At 44.4% G+C, this 21,511-nt stretch overlaps 1 protein-coding gene across 1 annotated transcript; it reads right to left on the reverse strand.

The window, feature by feature from the left end:
* Window positions 1–518: 518 nt before the first annotated feature.
* LOC129380346 (uncharacterized) lies at window positions 519–21,142 on the reverse strand. The gene is made up of 3 exons (XM_055061150.2): window positions 20,995–21,142; window positions 17,607–17,862; window positions 519–922 (listed from the first exon to the last, which is right to left on the reverse strand). The coding sequence occupies exons 2-3, from the start codon at window positions 17,859–17,861 to the stop codon at window positions 527–529; spliced, it is 651 nt and encodes a 216-aa protein (XP_054917125.2). The 5' UTR covers window position 17,862; window positions 20,995–21,142; the 3' UTR covers window positions 519–526.
* Between the last annotated feature and the right edge of the window lie 369 nt (window positions 21,143–21,511).

Here is a 21,511-nt window from a genome sequence, read left to right on the forward strand (position 1 = left end):
TGCTCGATACGTGCCTCTGTGCGTGCACACACACACACCTGTCGTCCCCGCGCGTTCTTCCCGCCGACAGGCACCGTACATCGTCTTTGTGGCATCGCCGCGTATACGTCTCACACTGGCGAGACGTGGTGAGGTAGAGATTTGGGGCTTGCCATTTGGTACAGCTTGTGAGCGATTTAGTGCATAGACGTAAAGATCGCATGACAATAAAGTTCGCACCCTTGTGGTGAATGAACAAACATTTCACGAGATTACACGTCACACGGCACAAAAGCAAGAAAAATCTTACGCGTCGCCGTTAATCGTGAAGCATTTATTTACCCGCTTCCCATAAATTCCAACGCGTGCGTCAGATCTGAACATTCTTCTACTACGCTAGCGTTCCTTGTCGCCAGAATAAAGTTATTCTATTTTTGCTTCGTGCGTGATTGTGCTCAGCTAGTTGACAACGTGAAGTATCCGAAAGCTTTCGCATTTGCGAATAATTGATTGGAGGACCGAATCGAATGGGACAACATTCGATTCCTCATTTGTAAGTATAGTCTAAAATATTCGCACCCCTAGTACTTTGAGTACGAACTGTGCCGGAAGGGGCACTCCGGTCGCTGCGAGCCCGCGTTCGCACCTTGGCGGCAGTGAAGATCTCGCGGAGCTCGCGCGCCGCGGTCTGGTCGTAGAAGAGGGTCGCCTCGGAGTTGCCGTACTGCAGCGGGAAAAGCTTGGAGCCGAGCATCGTGCAGCTCAGGGACTCGTCGAAGGTCTGCTGGGACCAGCCCGTGACCAGCTTCAGGTACTCGTCGAAGAACAGCACCAGCAGGAACAGGTTGGCCGTCTCGCGCGTCGCCGACGCGAGGATCTCGTACGTTCGCGAGATGACGTCTCCGTGGAAGATGGCCGCCTTCACGTTGCGCCGGAGGTTCACCTTGGAAAAGGACGCCGCGCTTGTGTTGAGCATCAAAGCGACTGGGCTAAAAAGAAGCTACCCCCGATTCCCGCATTCGAATGCAGGTGAAACGTAACGAAACTTGTTCCGCTGACGGGCAACAGATGCATCCCGTTTCTATATTATCGGCGGCGATTTCCAGTGAAGGCTGCCAGCCGAGCAGCGTTCTGTTGTCTTTGAGTTGGATCGCTCTGTTACTGTTAGTATATCGGCACCGCTATACAGTTGCATTTAAAAGAAAACGTTCAACCATGCTCACAGAGTTGATTTTCAATTTAGATCATACAATTAAAAAATGCTTAAAAGAATAACTTTAGAGTTCACGCAGTATGACAGACTGGGATAATTAGCTGGTATCGTGTCTCGTAATGCATAGCGCAAACCGGCCGTTTCTTCGCGACACGATGAAATGGCTCTGGTAAAAGCTGGCGGTTCATTGCACGTGGAGTATCAATGCATGTGCAATATTGTTCATCGCACAGCAGGAAGAAAAAAAAACACCGCAGCACAGATTAGATCTCAGAAAAGCTATCTCTCACAGGCCGCTACGATAGAGAGAAAACTGTTTTTGACAATCACATAAATGGTGAGTGGGCGCAACTTTAGCTTCGGCAGTTTATATCAAATGCTCCTAAAATTGCTCGAGTACGACTGATCAGACTTTGCGGACTTCCTTTGTGTTTGAAAATCAGGTTTATGCTGTTTGCAATTTGTTCACAGAAACATTTGAAATCAAGTTTCGCGCTTGATTACGACAGCTGTACGGTTATTGTTGGTGACCGGCAGCATGCCATACGGAAATGCGACAAGGACAGGCTTGATTCTGCTGAACCAAACTAGCAGAGACACATAAAGTAAAAATAAAGGAGCAGAGGTTCCTGTGTGCCGTATACCTTCACCAGGGCAGCCATAATATTCAAGAAAAAATTAAAGGACGAGTTGTCATTGTCATCGTTTATTATTGTTTTGTTCTCTTCACGGAAGTCTTTTCCCCGCTCCTTTATAACTTTGACGTCTGCGTGCGAAAGTGAATAGCGATACGCAGAAGCGACGTGGTTGGGATAAAAAGCACCACGATTCATTTGCGACATACGAGCGCAGAATGACTGTAGTTTGGTCTATGCGGGCAAGAGGAGAGACGGGCAGATGCATGTCTGAATGATCGGTCACGGGTCTATACACATATATATTAGCAAGCTGGCACGCTCGTCTTTCCGACCCCTGCGTGCACTGCAGCCGGTGTTCGCAGGAGCTCAGGTCGTAGAATCATTTCAGCTGAACGCTAGAAGCGAAAAAGCTGCCAGGCAGTTTGCTTGTGATAGAAGGAAATACTGTTCGTTTCTTGACAGCGGCGTTTGACAGATGTTTGATGGTGGAATTTTTGGTGGTATTTGTTTTGTATTTCCTTTCTGTTGCATACGGTCGTATATACGGGGTCATCATCTTTAACGTTTCTGGAACTTTTAACATAATTCTAGCCATTGAGCTGGATTATTGACGGAGGCGGACATTAATTGCACTTGAAATGGAAACAGATTACCAATTAATTGTAACATACCACTAATTCACTTCTTAATTACTTAACGGCACATACTGCAATTTATGAATTGTAGCCGGTGAATTTGCAATGCGTATCCACTTGGAAGGAATTTACGGAATGACACCAGTTTGGAGATATGAACCGTCAAACTTGCCTAAAAATGCACTCTTGTACCGTTTACTTCTTTAACGAAACGTTCCTTCATGCATTGAAACACTAATGTAACTGAAACGACCGTGTATTTCGTGCTACATTTTGCGAAATATATCCACACTGTTGTCATCCTCGAGGTTCCTTTCAAGCGCATACGTCTCGCAAGCTCACCGGCTACAATTCGTGAATTGCAATATGTGCCGCAAAGTAAGTAATTAAAACATATTTAGTGAATTTGTGTTAATTAGCTTAATGCTTTGTCGCGCTAGTAATATCTGCCTCTTCGAAAAGCACAGCTCAAGGACAAGAATTATGCTATCTGCCGCAAGCAACATTTAGAAATTCCGGAAAACCTAAATATGATCCCCCCCGTATGTATTGATCACTTGGACTAAACCATCAGTTGCTGGTGCAGCACCGTGCCTTCCCTGTTTTCATACATGCACCAAGTTTTGATCGACGCGATTCTCTTTTGTGAACTTCGTGCTATGCTGTGCTATGTGAACTTCGTGATATGTCAGCGCGCACTAATCTGACATATCAAAAACAGAATACCTGGAACCGTGACTCAGTTGACGTAGGTTATGCAGCACTCCTATTCGTTACATTTTAGCGTAATACAGAGCTAAATAATTTCAAATTTATGGATATTGTCAGCTTTATAAATACCTCCTAAGTATTTTCTTACACCTCAGAGTCCCTGTGCTGTAAGCTCGACGCTTCTTTTTAAGTTCTCATTTTCGGCGATTCTTCTAACTAGTAAATGCAAGCAATTTTCTGATCCTTCGGTCGTCAAGCTACTATGCCTTAAATCATGGAGGAAGGAAAAAGTTAGGAAACAGCATTGCGTCACACAACCAGCCTTCGCAAGCGAACGCTCGGTGACACAGTCCTTTTGCTCAGGGTCGGCCCAACACGTGACCTCTTGCGTCGAGATCACGGAGCAAGAATCGAGATTTGCCGACATGGAGAGACATTTTCCTTCCTCCATGCCTATCGAAAAAAAATTCATCCGGGAGTACTACGCGTGCTCGAACGTATCATCCGTGCTTTGACGCCACGTGTTGGGACGACACTCCTGGCTTCAATCGTGTTGCGCGAGGCTCCCTCCTATATTTTTTTTTTTCCTTCCACCGTGCCTTCGATCATACGGAACCAACTAACCCAATGTTAGACTTTACTAAGGTAAAATGAGGGTATTTCAGCTTTTCACGTGTGCACCTGAACGTACTTGGGCAAAAACTGTACTTTATCACCAGACACGTTACACACCTTCAAGGACATCTGCAACTAAATTTCACTTTGGCTAAATTGGTTATAAATTAGTGGTACACACCGTTGAAGCAATATTGGCATGGCTGGAATGCCGATGGTCGTCTAGCTTTCGCATTAACAGCCTTTAAATAGCCCCTTAGCGGACGATCGACGCGCGATCCTGGTGGTTAGCGAATATGCCCTAAATCCTACCATACGTCGCCTCCGAGATTTTTATGCGCGTCGTCAAACGCAGCAGGCGGTGCCCTGTCTCGGGGGCAATGCCGAGGAGCCTTTGTGGGTCATGCTTCACTTTCAGCGGCCAGTAATTAGCGGCGGATTTTCTTGCTGTTTTCTTCTTTTTTTGGTTTCGGTGTCAAAAACGTCTGCTTTCGCGAGCTCTTCGTGAGGCACAAATTCGTATTTCAAGCGTGAAATATTGCACGGAGGTTGCTCTGTAGAAGGGATAGTTGGAATTTATCCATTCTTGTGCTCTGCCCAAGAATGGTTGCTCTATATCTACACTGTTTGAAGATGCGCTTTGTACGCTGTCCGAAATTTCGTTTCAGTCGGTCTTTAAGAAATAAGTAGGTCACCATTATTGAAAGAATACATATGATGCTAACAGCGATGTAAATACAAGGTGATTAAACCACAGTTACATTACGTATTACAGCCATAACTGACACGTTTGACAAAATGTTCATTGGAAAACGGATTCATTTGCTTTCTAAAATAATTCCATCTCTAAACTTTTCTAGGCTTTCTCTTTGACAAAGGGGCTAAAGTAATGGCAAAATCTGTGACAGGATATAATGACGCCATCGCTACATGTAGCAGGTAATTAATGAAATGGGAAAGCTGTCGTATCATTGGCATTGGCGCAACTCGGAATTAGTAACGGAAAAACGAAAAAACAAGAAACATAAGACCGACGGGCAACTGTTTGTTACGTGACACATGCGAATTGGTGTTATACGAAGGAAACAAAACAAACAAAAATACATACAGCTCAAGCGACACGTGATTGACAGACTTAGAAACACCAATTCTTTGCATAACTAGAGTACATACGGCAAGCTCACACTAGCTTCTGCAAATATTGCTACGATTTCAGCTTCACAAGTTGATTCTGAGTACGGCCGTTATAATAGATGCAATAATTGAAGTAGTAACTTAGCGCGATAAAAATCACAGAAACAAGAAAGGTCGACAAAGACAAGCGCTACACTCAACTGTTTAATGGAAGGATAGAATCGTACCTATATATCCTCTTGTCACGCATGCACATACCAAGCAGAAAGAACAGGCACACGCACATCAAAGGCGGTTGCGCAAGAAGTCAGATTCAGCATGACGTAATGAGATAGAAGGCTCACTTATAACCTATCTCTATTCTTCTTGATAAAGAAGGTCTCAAGTGCAAGCCTAGAAGTTGCAAGTTTAGCCACGGCCAGTCTGTAGCGATGCGCATTCCAGACCGAGCGTGGTTTAGCACACCCTCTCCTCTCTACTGTTGGTGTTTTTCCTTTTTTCTTTACTCATTCTAAGTTACGTTAATGTCAAGGATACGCCATTGAATATGAACTTTTCCAAACCACCTCCCTTGTGGAAAAAATACCATCAACCCGAATGCAGCGCCAGAACCGGGGCAACTGGGCAGCTTTGAGCTTATTACGATCGGCCAGCGGTGGTAGTGATCTTCTAGCCTTTCCTGCACCACTGCGACAAATCGATTCGTGACGCTGACAACACGTCCCCCACGGACAGACTACTGGCGGCCGCAAGGGGTGTTCTACGGCGCCAAAGGATGTTCTATGGCGTTCCCCCCACGGACTTCAGTAACCGCCACGGTCGTTTGACAAACGCCCCAGCTAACTGCGGGGTCATACCAGGAACCAAGACGCGCCAGCTTGAGTCAAGCGTAACAACCCATTTCTACGAAGCCCACCTTCTTACTGTGATGATAGTGATCTAAAGAAAGGAAGGATGCTTGATTCTGCATGTGTTCAGGGAAACAAAGGTGCGGGAGTGAATGTGGGAACCCTCGCCCTCCAAGGCGGGTCCTTCGACAACTTTGGACGCTCCGACTGGACGGCAGCTTCCCTGGCATAGGGATCTAGGGAGGAAAGAGGGGGTTTTAAGCAGACGTTTTCGGCTACTCGGTGTGCTTCGTTTTCAGTCATGCTAGACTGATGAGATGTATCGTTCTCCACTCTTCAGGTAGATTCAATTCAATTTGCATGATTTACCAGAAAATATCCTGGCTGGACTCCTGGGCTAAAAGCTGCAAGAAAACAGCTTGACGGGGCCTAGGAGGCCATACATGATATATTGTAAATAAACACAGTACATTGAAGAGAGGAACTTGTTGTCATCGAGAACAGTACTACTTGTTTCCGATGAGAAGTTCCTCTCTTCAATGTCCTTGGCGTACATGAGTCGGACGACGGCATGGGCCAGCCACCCCGTTTTACATGCCCGACCTCAACTCTTGCAGGCTACGCTAGGGTCGATTTTTCTCTTTTATGGAACCTCGCCTGCCTTGCTGACATCCGCTGAACTTATTTCTCGTTCGCTAAGTTAGGCGTATATTGTTTTTCACTGGTACGTCCTTTTCTTTTCAGCTGAGCGCACACTAAATACTTCCAAAAGAGGAACGTTCCAATATGATCTCGCATCTGGTAAAAAAAAAACGGGACACCAACCATGAAATTAGAACTTTAAAAAAGGAAAGAAAGAAAGAAAGCAAGCAAGAAGAAACGAGACGTCTAGGCTCCGGTACGATAACCTTGTTCACAATGGTTACAGATTAAGTTTGCATGCACTATATACGTCTAAAAACGGGGGTGCAAACAGCGTGCATAAGCAGCCGGGAGTGTGCCGTCATCTCGATTGAGCGTATGTGCAGTCTCGTTTGAACGTGTAGTAATTCCAGATGAAGGCGTGCCATCCGGTTGTGATCTGGAGTGCCGATGATGCGTGCGTAATCCCAGTCAATGATGTGGCCAAAGGTTTTAGCATGCTCAGCGAAAACATTCGTCAAATAATTTATTTTCTTCACATCATAGCATGATCATCAGCAGCAGCAGCAAGCCTATTTTATGTCCACTGCAGGACGAAGGGTTCTCCCTGCAATCTCCAATTACCCCTGTCCTGCGCCAACCGATTCCAACTCGCACCCGCAAATTTCCTAATTTCGTCGCACCACCTAGTCTTCTGCCGTCCTCTACTGTGCTTCCCTTCTCTTGGTACCCATTTTGTCCCCCTAATGGTCCAACGGTTACCTAATCTTCACACATGACCTGCCCAGCGCCATTTTTTTCTCTTAATGTCTATTAGAATATCGCCTATACCCGTTTGCTCTCTGATCCAAACCGCTCTCTTTCTGTCTCTTAACGTAATGCCTAGCATTCTTAGTTCCATCGCTCCTTGCGTGGTCTTTAACTTGTTCTCAAGCTTCTTTGTCAGACTTCAAGTCTCTGCCCCATATGTCAGCACCGGTAAAATGCACTGATTGTACACCTTCCTTTTAAATGATAATGGTAAGCTTCCAGTCAGGAGCTGACAATATTTGCCATATGCAATCCAACCCATTTTTATTCCTCTATGAATTTCTTTCTCATGATCAGGTTCCTTGTGATTAATTGACCTAGGCAAACATACTCCTTCACAGACTCAAGCTCAACACGCGAAGTTATGCATGATGCTCCTCTAAGCACTTAACATTCTCTTAGTACTTAGCTGTAAGGGACATCGCATTTTACATGGAAGGAAACCTTGATATTTGGTGTCAACATTATAAAATCGTGTTAGAAGGAAGCTTTCATCATGATTCTTATTACTCTGGTGAGTTTTAGTCAAATGTTGCAACTGTATTAAGGCCTAAAAGGAAGAGTTACGCGCGCATTTTTTGTAAAAAGGTTTGGTACTAGTGCCACCGTTTTCTGAAATAGGCACCCAGAAACGCATTAGCTGTTAACAGCGCATCATGTATTGTATATATATATTTAACGAATACCATAACAGCAATCACATGAAAGAAAATTTTGTGGTTAAGATCGAGAATCAATCAACTGCAAACGATGAAATGTATCATAGTGGCCTTCGATAGCTTTTATCGACGACATGGCCCACCCGAGCTCCCGCAACGGAAGTAACCGACTGTCGTTATGGCGAGGCGCGCATTGTTCGCGGAACCGAACCGTTCACTACAACTTCCAATTGAAACCATGAAGTAGCTCTTTACAGCGCCAATTACAGCTTAGGCTCCCTTGAAATAAAAAATTCAAACACTTTCTGCCTCACCATGTCTCGATCCTGCGTTGTTAAATTATACAAACTGAAAACTATTCTCTTCGTCAGTACGCACAAGAAGATCTCGCATACCCGCCTCACAAAGACGACACCACAAGCCTCACATGAATTCACTTGACTTAGGCCTCCACTGGGGAACAATGATATCTTCAATATGTTCCGCACTACTAATGCTACTTGCTGGCTGCAGTGAAACGGTACAAAAGGCATATTTCACTCAAATATTTGGCCCGAACAACCTGTGTCAGTTCTCCAAAGAGGTTCATCATGTCTATTTCTCAAGCAAGAAGCACCAGTAAATTGCTCAATTGAGCTGAACGTGTAGCATGGAAAGGGAATAAATATTGGTACATTCCTTTCCGTGTGCTGCAAAGAGCTGTAAGCTTCAATCAGTTTTACTTCAAATTTCCCCCACTTAAGTTTAACCGGTGCAGAACGGCCTTTTGAGAAACAGTTAAAGACGCAGGTGGTGCTGGCAGAATCTAAACTGCAGTGTGAGTTAAGTCCTCGTGTTACTGCCGAGCGTTTCTGTGAAGAAATAGAACAATTCGATAATATACTATGAACTACTCGTCGTCAGCAAACATGCTTTAGTGGTTTAAAATCAAGATAAATGTTGTACAAGTCATATATAGCCAGCGTTTGATTGTGACAAGCATGTTGCACCATGGTGGGTATGGAATCCTAACTGGATTCTTATGTGCTGTGCTTTTGCGTCTATGCTTTTATTATTCACGTGAGCTACCTCCGCAAAATGTAAATCCGCGCATGAAAAACCCGTAATCGGCTGGTCTGAGCTCCCTCGAGTGGCACTATAAAAATTATGGTGTTTTACGTGCCAAAACCACTTTCTGATTATGAGGCACGCCGTAGTGGAGGACTCCGGAAATTTTGACTACCTGGGGTTCTTTAACGTGCACCTAAATCTAAGTACACGGGTGTTTTCGCATTCGGCCTACATCGAAATGCGGCCGCTGTGGCCGGGATTCGATCCCGCGAGCTCGTGCTCAGCAGCCCAATACCAGAGCCACTCAGCAACCACGGCGCGTGAGTGGCACTATAGCGTTGCCTTTGAGAAATATATTGTCGTCTAGGAAATAAGCTCCTCGATTACATTTTCGCGAACGAAGACTTTGTAAAAGATATATCTGAGAGGCCCATCATAAGTATACAAGCATAGAGAACGAGAGCGAACAAACGGAAACACTGCAGAAGGCGCCCGGGCACCTCCTGAACTGCAGCAGACGACAGGCGCGAGTCCGTGCCCTGACGACACGCGAGCGGCGCTCGCGGCGCCCCTCTAGGTGTTCTCGGGGCTAATAGTGTCAATTCTCCGTGGTCCTAACCTCTTGTTTCCCGAATGTCACGCATGCACGCGGTCTTCAACGTGCCTAGGTACACGATATATTTTCACTGAATTTGAACAGCACTTAACACTTCTGTGTAAAAATAAAAAAGGGAGAAGTTTTCAGCGCTTACCGAGAGGCCCCGAGTCGCGTATCATTCGCTCGTCGCGTCCGCTTGTCCCTTGGCGTCCGAAAACTAGCGTGCCCGGGTAGCTATTCAGAATGGTTAAGAATGGTGAGTCGTGCCGCCGTATCAATGCCGCTCTGAGCCTCGCGCAAAGCAGGCTACCTTGATAGCTCCCAATGGTGTATTCAGCCGTTCTACAGCTTTGGACAGTGGTTATACTAGAACTAATGAGGAGGAAATTGGGGAGGAGGGGGGGGGGGGGTAACAGACCCCGTAGTTTTTCTGGGACTCCCTAAACGCTAGGGAGTTCGGAATTGTATGCCTCATTTAACCTACAGTGGTGCCTTCTTCGATCAGTCAGACATGGTTTGAACATTTCGCGCTTGTAAGCAATTGACGGCTCTGCTACCGCAGCGGTCGCAATACAATTCTGAATGAATGAATGAATGAATGAATGAATGAATGAATGAATGAATGAATGAATGAATGAATGAATGAATGAATGAATGAATGAATGAGTTTATTTCTCCTGTTTACAACAGAAAGGAAGCAGAAGCTAAAGGCGATGTGGCCTGACGGAGGCTTCTGCTCCCACAACTATTCGGCACGCAGGCCGTACGCAGCAACATGTATCATACATAGATACTGAAATCAAATGGAGAGTCACGAGACAATATTATTTTCGTGAAACGAAACATGTATACAAGAAATATGAGAAACCAACAGAATACTCAAAGTACGATGTATTTTGTTTCAGACCAACCACAACCAGAAAACAAAAGAAACAAAAGACTGACAATTTATACTGTGGTTCTAATCAGACAAACTCAATATTGTTCAGAATGAGAAAATTTTTGAGTAATTTATTCGAATTTTCTATAATTTCATCTTCAAAATCACGTAGGCGACTTAGTAGTGAAGGTGCCTGGTAAGTGACTAGTAGTTTTCCGTAATTGGTTCTTATTTTTGGTGTTCTCATGTTATGTTGTCGAAGGCTGTAATGCAGATTGGTGGGTACATTCAATATGTACTGTGATTTGTTTTGTTTAATGTATTGCAGCAACTTGTAGTAATACACTTGGTTTGCCTTTAACATAAAATGTTTCATGAAATATGGTGCGGTTCTAAAGTTTTGTACAGGGCCATAATATCCATCGAATGCGCGTAAGACTTTTTTGTAGCACTATCAATTTGTTATAATTTTTTGCGAAGTAGTGCCCCAAATTAATATGCAGTAGGTTAATCTAGAATAAAAGAGTGCGTAGTTTAATGAACTTTTCAACCATGGAGGAACCAGAGTACTCAGTCTGTATAAGCAACCAACACTTCTGCTTAGTTCGATAGCAAGTTTGTCGATGTGCATGTTCCAGGCCAAATCCTCTTGGAACCACACACCCAGAAATTTTTGACATTTTACCTGCTCTATCAGCCTATCTTCAAAAAGAATAGCCGCATTGCAGTTACGTCGTTTATTAGCAGGAACAAATATCATATATTTTGTTTTGGAGGAATTCATTTGTAGCTTATTACGTTGTAACCAGCAAGAGAGTTGCGCCAGGTAATTGTTAACTTTAATTTCGAGCTCTGTTATAGTAGCAGCTTTAAAGAATATGTTAGTATTATCTGCATACATAACTAATTCAGGAGAATCGGGGATGTCACACAGATCATTAAAATATTACAAACGGAAGAGGTCCAAGTATTGATCCTTGTGGAGCACCCGTTACGATTTCCGCGTGAGATGAAACATGATTATTTATACTGACATATTGATAGCGATTGGTTAAGTAATGTCGTAAAAGTTCCAATACGATACCTCGTACACCGCACTGTTCCAATTTGCTAATTAATAAACTGTGGCATACTGAATCAAAGGCTTTCCTTAAGTCTACAAATAAACCTAATGTGTACATTCTATTTTCAATATTTATTATTTTATGTTTGATATTAAGAAGAGCTGCTTCACAAGATTTATTTTTTTTTTAATCCATACTGCATGTCACTAATTACACTATATTGACTGAAAAGCTTTTGTAGTCTAACATTCAGGGCACTCTCGAACACCTTTGATAGAACAGGTAAGACAGATATCGGCCGGAAATTTGTCATTAAATGTTTATCACCTCCTTTGTAAATAGGGCATACACGCGCTATCTTTAGAGAATCAGGAAATATACCGCTTTCAAACATTCTGTTTATGATGTGAACAATGACATGTGCAATTATATCGGCAATATATTTCATTGGTACTGGTTCCACATCATCATACCCAGCCGAGACATTGTTTTTTACTTTAAACAGCAGCTGCACAACTTCAGCAGGTGTAACAGGTGTAAGTATCACTGAGTTAGGAAGACTGAATTTATTCACTATAGATGTGGCCGTGGGTTCCCCCCTGTCGGGGTGCTGGGCACTGGAAACGAAATATTCATTGAGAGCAGCTGCTGCTTCTCTGCCTGTCAACACGCCAGTGGCTGTCTTTATGTTTATCTCCGTGTTCTGTCTTTTCGCAGATATTAAGTCTCTAACTTGATTCCAAACTTTCCTAGGGTCATTTTTTATTTTAGCAAATAATCGTTCATAGTAATTAATTCTTGCTTGCTTTAATTCATTGTTGACCTTATTTCGGTATTTTTTGTAATCAGTCAACAATTGCACACCCCTGCATTTTACAAACAAGTGATACATTTTGTTTTTTCTTGTTATCATTTTTAGCAAAGCCGCATTTATCCAGGGTTTTCGTATTTTCTTGTTCCTCTGATTGCACAATTTCAACGGAAATGCTAGGTCTTAGCACGTAATCGTGGGCTGCACAATTCGTGGGCTGCATTTGGATTTTGTTTTTCAAATACATATGACCAGTCTGTTGATAGGATCAGAGCACGAAAATTTCTAATGCGCTTGCGTGGAAACTGCGAATCTGTTCTTTTTTTTCCTCCTTCCCCTCGGTTGTGTGCGTAAGGAATGAAACAAAATACAATATGAATACAATGAATACAAAATTTTCGTTTGTATTCTCGGGAATACAAACGAAAATAAGCAAGACAGAATAACTGCAGATGAAGACGAAAGGAATGGACGCATATGCGATCGTTCTGACGTGATGAAAATCTGTGTGTTGACTTTGCAGCTAGGTGTTGTTGCTACTTGCTTTTCCTTATTCTTTGCGTGAATGCCCGGCTAGCTCAGTAGGCAGACATCATAGCAATGTTGCTGAAATCTTCTATCAAAATCTCGGCTTCCGCTGTGTCAATCTGGTCACAGTCAGCGCATCGAATTCCGTACACTGCACCCGGAAATTTATTCTTCGGCAATGGGTTCTTCACGTCGTGTCATACCTCGTGTCTCGGTTGCCTTTCAGGTCATCATCATCATCATCATCATCATCATCATCATCATCAGCCTAGTTACGCCCACTGCAGGGCAAAGGCCTCTCCCATACTTCTCCAACTACCCCGGTCATGTACTAATTGTGGCCATGTTGTCCCTGCAAACGTCTTAATGTCATCTGCCCACCTAACTTTCTGCCGCCCCCTGCTACGCTTCCCTTCTCTTGGAATCCAGTCCGTAGCTCTTAGTGACCATCGGTTATCTTCCCTTCTCATTACATGTCTGGCCCATGCCCATTTCTTTTTCTTGATTTCAACTAAGATGTCGTTTACCCGCGTTTGTTGCCTCACCCAATCTGCTCTTTTCTTATCCCTTAGCGTTACACCCATCATTCTTCTTTCCATAGCTCGTTGCGTCGTCCTCAATTTCAGCAGAACCCTTTTCGTAAGCCTCCAGGTTTCTGCCCCATATGTGAGTACTGGTAACACACAGCTGTTGTACACTTTCCTTTTGAGGGATAGTGGCAACCTACTGTTCATGATTTGAGAATGCCTGCCAAACGCACCCCAACCCATTCTTATTCTTCTGGTTATTTCAGTCTCATGATCCGGATCCGTGGTCACTACCTGCCCTAAGTAGATGTATTCCCTTACCACTTCCAGTGTTTCGCTACCTATCGTAAACTGCTGTTCTCTTCCGAGACTGTTAAACAGTACTTTAGTTTTCTGCAGATTAATTTTCAGACCCACCCTTCTGCTTTGCCTCTCCAGGTCAGTGAGCATGCATTGCAATTGGTCTCCTGAGTTACTAAGCAAGGCAATATCATCAGCGAATCGCAAGTTGCTAAGGTATTCTCCATCAACTTTTATCCCCAATTCTTCCCACTCCAGGCCTCTGAATACCTCCTGTAAACATGCTGTGAATAGCATTGGAGATATCGTATCTCCCTGTCTGACGCCTTTCTTTATAGGGATTTTGTTGCTTTCTTTGTGGAGGACTACGGTGGCTGTGGAGCCGCTATAGATATATTCCAGTATTTTTACATATGGCTCATCTACACCCTGATTCCGTAATGCCTCCATGACTGCTGAGGTTTCGACTGAATCAAACGCTTTCTCGTAATCAATGAAAGCTATATATAAGGGTTGGTTATATTCTGCACATTTCTCTATCACTTGATTGATAGTCTGAATATGGTCTATTGTTGAGTAGCCTTTACGGAATCCTGCCTGGTCCTTTGGTTGACAGAAGTCTAAGGTGTTCCTGATTCTATTTGCGATTACCTTAGTAAATACTTTGTAGGCAACGGACAGTAAGCTGATCGGTCTAATTTTTCAAGTCTTTGGCGTCCCCTTTCTTATGGATTAGGATTATGTTAGCGTTCTTCCAAGATTCCGGTACGCTCGAGGTTATGAGGCATTGCGTATACAGGGTGGCCAGTTTCTCTAGAACAATCTGACCACCATCCTTCAACAAATCTGCTGTTACCTGATCCTCCCCAGCTGCCTTCCCCCTTTGCATAGCTCCTAAGGCTTTCTTTACTTCTTCTGGCGTTACCTGTGGGATTTCGAATTCCTCTAGGCTATTCTCTCTTCCACTATCGTCGTGGGTGCCACTGGTACTGTATAAATCTCTATAGAACTCCTCAGCCACTTGAACTATCTCATCCATATTAGTAACGATATTGCCGGCTTTGTCTCTTAACGCACACATCTGATTCTTGCCTATTCCTAGTTTCTTCTTCACTGTTTTTAGGCTTCCTCCGTTCCTGAGAGCCTGTTCAATTCTATCCATATTATAGTTCCTGATGTCCGCTGTCTTACGCTTGTTGATTAACTTAGAAAATTCTGCCAGTTCTATTCTAGCTGTAGGATTAGAGGCTTTCATACATTGGCGTTTCTTGATCAGATCTTTCGTCTCCTGCGATAGCTTACTGGTTTCCTGTCTAACGGCGTTACCACCGACTTCTATTGCGCACTCCTTAATGATGCCCATGAGGTTGTCGTTCATTGCTTCAACACTAAGGTCCTCTTCCTGAGTTAAAGCCGAATACCTGTTCTGTAGTTTGATCCGGAATTCCTCTAGTTTCCCTCTTACCGCTAACTCATTGATTGGCTTCTTGTGTACCAGTTTCTTTCGTTCCCTCCTCAAGTCTAGGCTAATTCGAGTTCTTACCATCCTGTGGTCACTGCAGCGTACCTTGCCGAGCACGTCTACATCTTGAATGATGCCAGGGTTCTCGCAGAGTATGAAGTCGATTTCATTTCTAGTCTCACCATTCGGGCTCCTCCACGTCCACTTTCGGCTAACCCGCTTGCGGAAAAAGGTATTCATTATCCGCATATTACTGTGTTCTGCAAACTCTACTAACAATTCTCCTCTGCTATTCCTAGAGCCTATGCCATATTCCCCCACTGACTTGTCTCCAGCCTGCTTCTTGCCTACCCTGGCATTGAAGTCGCCCATCAGTATAGTGTATTTTGTTTTGACTTTACTCATCGCCGATTCTACGTCTTCATAAAAGCTTTCGACTTCCTGGTCATGATGACTAGATGTAGGAGCGTAGACCTGTACAACCTTCATTTTGTACCTCTTATTAAGTTTCACAACAAAACATGCCACCCTCTCGTTAATGCTATAGAATTCCTGTATGTTACCAGCTATTTCCTTATTAATCAGGAATCCGACTCCTAGTTCTCGTCTCTCCGCTAAGCCCCGGTAGCACAGTACATGCCCGCTTTTTAGCACTGTATATGCTTCTTTTGTCCTCCTAACCTCACTGAGCCCTATTATATCCCATTTACTACCCTCTAATTCCTCCAATAACACTGCTAGACTCGCCTCACTAGATAGCGTTCTAACGTTAAACGTTGCCAGGTTCAGATTCCAATGGCGGCCTGTCCGGAGCCAGGTATTCTTAGCACCCTCTGCAGCGTCACAGATCTGACCGCCGCCGTGGTCAGTTGCTTCGCGGCTGCTGGGGACTGAGGGCCGGGGTTCGATTGTTGTATTCATATAGGAGGTTGTGGCCAAGTACTGCACCAGGGTGGCCAATCCTGCTCTGGTGAGAGAGTGCGTTACCGGTTCTGGTCACCGGGATCAGGCCGCACTCCAGGCCTGTTTGTGCAATTTTCTCAACACACGGGTTTTTTTTTTTTTTTCCGGTGGAGAATAGCGCGGCACCGGGATTTGAATCACGGTCCTCTTGCACTGGAGACGTATACTCTACCGTCCCCGTAGGAGTTAAATTAAAAATTAATTTATGGGGTTGTACGTGACAAAACCACTTTCTGATTATGCACGCCGTAGTGGAGGACTCCGAAAATTTTGACCCCCTGGGGTTCTTTAACGTGCACCTAATTCTAAGTACACGGGTGTTTTCGCATTTCGCCCCCATCGAAATGCGGCCGCCGTGGTCGGGGTCCTACCCCGCGACCTCGTGCTCAGCAGTCTAACACCATAACCACTGAGCAACCACGGCGTTCCCGCAGGAGTTGTACGCCTCATTTAACCTACAGTGGTGCCCTATTTGGTCAGTCAAGGTGGACCAATCTGAGCTCGGTTATACCGCATGGATGGCACTCGGCTAGAGAACCTGGTATTTATGACCTGCACATGTGAGTGTGAGGCCATAAAAAAATAAATAAAGGAAAAGACATTAAAAGAAAGAAAAAAAAGAAAGAAAAAGGGGCGAAAAAAAAGGAACATAACAGGTGATTTGAACTCGTGACCCTTCGATGTTGCCCTTTCAGGTCGCTGCAAGGAAAATGCCGGGGAAAAAAGAAAAAAAAACGAGTAATACCCCATCGACTGATTGTCGCTTGCCAGCTATGCAGTTCTAGCCCGAATTAACTGCAAAAAAGGGATGCATAGAAAAGTCAACTAATTAAAGGTGTATATACATCTATGGAGTATTTATGACGTCGGTGATTTGTCATAAGACAAGAGATATACGAAATTGGACAACGGGAATACATTCACCAAGTTGAATGAGATATGTTTGTTAATACAAAAAGTAAGGCTAGCTGCTAAGTTGATATGAACCTTCTTGCTGCCCTGTTCAATTATGTAGTTACTTAAAAAGCTGAAAGTATTTAATATGCCCACTAGAGCGAATTGTACATTTTTTTTCCTTCATGGTAGAATTTCTTACAAGCACCATGCATTCTTCCAATTTCGCATGCTCGTTTCTTGCAACGCTGAGCCCATCACGTGTCTGGCTTATTTCTTTGCGGTGGCCGCCAGTTGACCTATTATAAAAGGTTCAGTTATTGTGTGGTAAAAATGAGGTCCGATTATAAGAATATGACGGCAGACGATCGTACTGATCATTATCACTGCTACCTTCTTGCTCGCTTTGATTTGAGGGACTTGAGTCGCAAATGTAGGGCCGTTTGGAATAACCCTATAATACGTCTATTGACTGGCTGATTCCCGCGATATAACTGGGGCGCGGCTACCTCCAGAATATCAGGAATGTAAAATAATGAATACGAGAAATAGAGGGCTTTGTCTACAAGGTTTGTAATTATTGTCAACTGCTCGTGAAATCAATACTATTTTGTGCGTGTGTGTGTGGCCCATACGAATGCTTACCGTTGGAGGCACACTTCTGACGAACATGGCGCCGATCTTGAAGTTGCCGGGAGGCAACACGTAGTCCTCGAGCTTTGGCACCTGGGTGCGCGCGTCATTCTCAAAGGACATTTTGGACAGCGTCGAGGCCAGCTCTACGATGGCCTGAAGCACAGAGTCGGTGGCCTTGTTCCGCCACAGGTGGCGCAGCAGGTTGTCCACGTAAACCAGCAACTTGTTCTTGTCCGACAGGCCGAAGTTGTACTGGTCCGGCATCCTGACCACGAGCGAACAAATTCCATTATTAGTTGGGAAGCTTGAAGAATAAGACTGGAAGGTTGGTTAATTGGTAGTGTCCTAACATCCCAAATGACGCAGTAGTGTAGGGTCATATATATAGTGGACAAACCCTCATCAGCTGGTTTACGGGAATCTAACGCTCGTAGTGCCAGAGTTCTTGCATTCCTCGCCCATCCAATGGCGACGGCCACCGCGGCCTCGTGTCTAAAGATGGCTCAAATAAAGCTGTTCATGCAACGTCAAAGTGGGTAAATTTGCCAATTTGAGAACTGTGTCTGGAATGCCCCTCATGTATGGCCCCTTTTCCTTTAATTAAGGCCCCGCCAACTGGTGCCAGTTTTGCGTCCATGAGAGGGACGGCGCTGCAGCTGTAAATAGTTTCACAACCAGAAGCGTTGCTTTCCATGAAAAAAAAATTGTGTTTGTGCGTGTGAGTGTGCGTGTGCGTGTGTGTGTGTGTGTGTGGTACTGCCTACGCTTAGCCCAGAAACTTGCGCAGAGACTTTCATCGAATATCAAGTAAAAAGATCATAGGATGCGAGCACCGAAACGTTGCAAACGCGGAGCTACATTAACCGGCGGTCTCGAGCACAAACCGAGCGCATGCATGACCAGCCAGTTTCGGCAGTGCTTTCGACGTGTGCGGCATCACGCCCATCTCGCTTCCCCCTTCTTTTTTATTCATCGTCCTTGGAATCAGAAGTGTGGCGTAGGAGCCACTTACTCGAACTTTCAGTGCTTTATGAGAACGCACGCTAAACATAAGTTGCGGCCGCTCCACACGCCACTAAATAACGAGAATCTGTCGAGGGACGACAACAAGAGGAACGGAGAGGCCTCATTTTTATTAGCCAGAACCATAGGAATTCGACAGATAATGAAAGCAAGCAAAGCAGAGGCGAAGTTATTTGTAGATTTTTAATTGAGGTGTACAAATGATCAGATAAATGGAAATGAAAGTGAGGAACCACTATTGAGAAAAGAACGAACAAAAACAAACAATTGACAGGACGCCATTAATCAAAACGAATGATTCGCTACCATGGCCTTGAATAGACACGGTGGACGCGGGAACAGCCGTAGCACAGCGGATGCTTTTGCAGCGCACGCGTGGTTGTGGGTTCAGTCGCCGCGTTGTTTTACCGTGCACTTTCATTTCCTTTGTGTTATCATTTCAACCCTTCCATTGAAAACTACAAATAACTTCACATTCCTAGTCTTCATTATATGTTGGCTCTGCAGAGCTCTCGAGGTAAGATAAGACGTTGATCTTTTGAAGATTCAGTTTCACTCCTTGCATTTGTACCATTTTTATTACTTCAGTAGCTACGCGGCTGCTACATTTTATCGAACTTGTACCGAGTAGTAGTGAAAAATACTGTGACACGCTCATGGCGCGGACAACGTTAATTTATTGACGAAAATTAACTTTAATTTTCATGATATACGAGAAAAGACGGTGGCAAGGAGTAAAAGTAGAGGGACAGCAGTAGCGCTGTCTTTCAGCTGAAGGTTTATTGAAAACATGCGCCGCTTATACATAAACGTGGTATAAAATTCGTGAAAGAAAGAAAACGTGTCAAAAGTGAGGTGGCAACATTAGCGGTCACGTGGGCGTGGGGCAGTTGAGTGTCATTTATAGATAAGGCAAATTCCTGCTTTGATTGATCGATGACTGGCTCACAAAAGACTGCGCATGCCTTTCTACGTAAAACCCGCCGCGGTGGCGTTGCGCTGCTGAGCAACAGCAGATGGCGCGCTGGCCGCGTTTCGATGGGGGCTAAATGCAATATGCTCGTGCATTGGGTGCACGTTGAACAACCCAGGGCGGTCGAACTTACGGCGTGCCTCATAACCGTATCGTGGTTTTGGCACGTAAAACAAAATCTAATCAAAAAGCTTTCTTTTAATCAATATGATAAGCTCGTTCGCGAGTGCACTAACCTATGTGCTTCACAAGTACGGAAGCGTTATATAGTGAAATCTGGTGAGCAACAGGAAGACCTATAATGACTTTATGAATGATAGCTTCGTGTTATATACAATCTTATTAATTTGTGACCTTGTGTGTTGAATGGGCACACATTTCAATACACCTTCGATTGAAAGATAGTGCTCGTTGTGCCCCTGATTTTAGCTTGTCTCCGTCTTTTTGCGCTGTAGATAATGAATCCGTTCTTACTACTCCATTCTTACTCAGTGTCGCTGTATTCATTGCGTAAGGAAGGGCAAATTTAAAGTCTCGCAGTGAGTCTCGCTTGCAGTGTAAAGTCTCGCCCCTGCAGTGAGCACAAGACAATGTGGCAAGTGATTATTCAACAAGACAGCAATCGACATGCAAAAAACACTGATGTCAGGACTGATGTAGATGCTCTCTCACTGATATAGTACAGTTCAGTAATTCACTTGTGGCTGCGGCCACATACTGATTACATTTTCGACTCTTGTTACCTGTCATTAGCTATACAAAGATAATGTCCACCGTTCGTAGAGCGATGCTTTTGTTCCGAATGTTGCCTGAAATGGAACAACAGTTATTTCTTTGTTGAGTATTCAGTTTTTTTCTGAATAAATGCATAAATAAAGTCTGATAACAAATGCCAGCATAGGTGGACATCGTTTCTGTATCTACACGAAATGCACATAAATGTTAAATACATATTTGTGTAGAACTGTCCAAGTTCCCACGAAATGATCTATTAAATACATCGTGCTTACGAAGAATGTCAGATTGCGTAAGTATTTCGCACTACTGTCACCTGCGTACCAAGCAATTGTGGCTTCACACGCCCGCCTAACATAGATACGGAAGGAGAAAAAAAAAAACATTTATCGAGGCAAAACTGCATCGTCCATTTCAACAGCTCGGGTCAAAGAAAGACTAAAGCGCAATATGAATACACGCGCTTCGCCACAAAATACGCGTCAGCACGCCACGGAATGCGAAAGTGGAAGTGACGCGGAAAGGAGGGCACGGCTTTCGTGATCCATTGGCGACTGCCAATGTGCACATGGCTCACAACGAGCGCCAGTGGCCACGGCAGCGTTCTGTGTCCTTTCTTCAGCGTTTCAATTCCGCACCCATTGGGAAGAGACGAGATTCACATACCTGCGTAAGTCAAACGACGTCTGTTCGCCCTGAACACGGAGAACGCAGAGTTTGAAAACAGGATGGAACACCAATGAAAAAGTAAATATCTTTTACAGCGATGCTGTTAGCCTCTAGCAAGTCGGGAGTTTTCGTCGGCTCGCGCTCACCCAAAAACAGTACCGCCACCTAAAGGCCGCGGCCACTCAGACAGACCTAAAACGGCAACTGGTAAAGGGGGCGCTGACGCCACTGGACAGAAGGCGTCAGAAGGATTAGAGGATTGGTGGAAGAAAAGTGTGGAAACGACAAAAAACGAAGACGTACAAAAGCACAGTTCGAAATAGGGGATCAGAAAATTTGGGTGTGGTAGTTCATAGTGTCTTTTTTTCTCTTTTTTATTGTTTAACCTAGGTAGGACACAAGTCAGTATAATAGCAAGAGCTTGGTGGCGCAACCTACCGCCCCGTTCCAAAGGGGACGCTCATAACATCCATCCATCCATCCAGAAGGCACCCGCAGTCGTCGGCGTCTGGAT

Source organism: Dermacentor andersoni, chromosome 10, assembly GCF_023375885.2.
Source record: "Dermacentor andersoni chromosome 10, qqDerAnde1_hic_scaffold, whole genome shotgun sequence".
NCBI classification, from domain to species: Eukaryota; Metazoa; Arthropoda; class Arachnida; order Ixodida; family Ixodidae; genus Dermacentor; species Dermacentor andersoni.

What these genes read in the sequence shown, in the direction of transcription:
- LOC129380346 (XM_055061150.2), bottom strand. Translation starts at nt 17,861, where the DNA reads ATGCCGGACCAGTACAACTTCGGCCTGTCGGACAAGAACAAGTTGCTG. An exon ending in TCAGAAGTGTGCCTCCAACG is followed by an intron (nt 923 to 17,606) that starts GTAAGCATTCGT and finishes TCCTTTTCCAAG; the next exon opens with GTGAACCTCCGGCGCAACGT.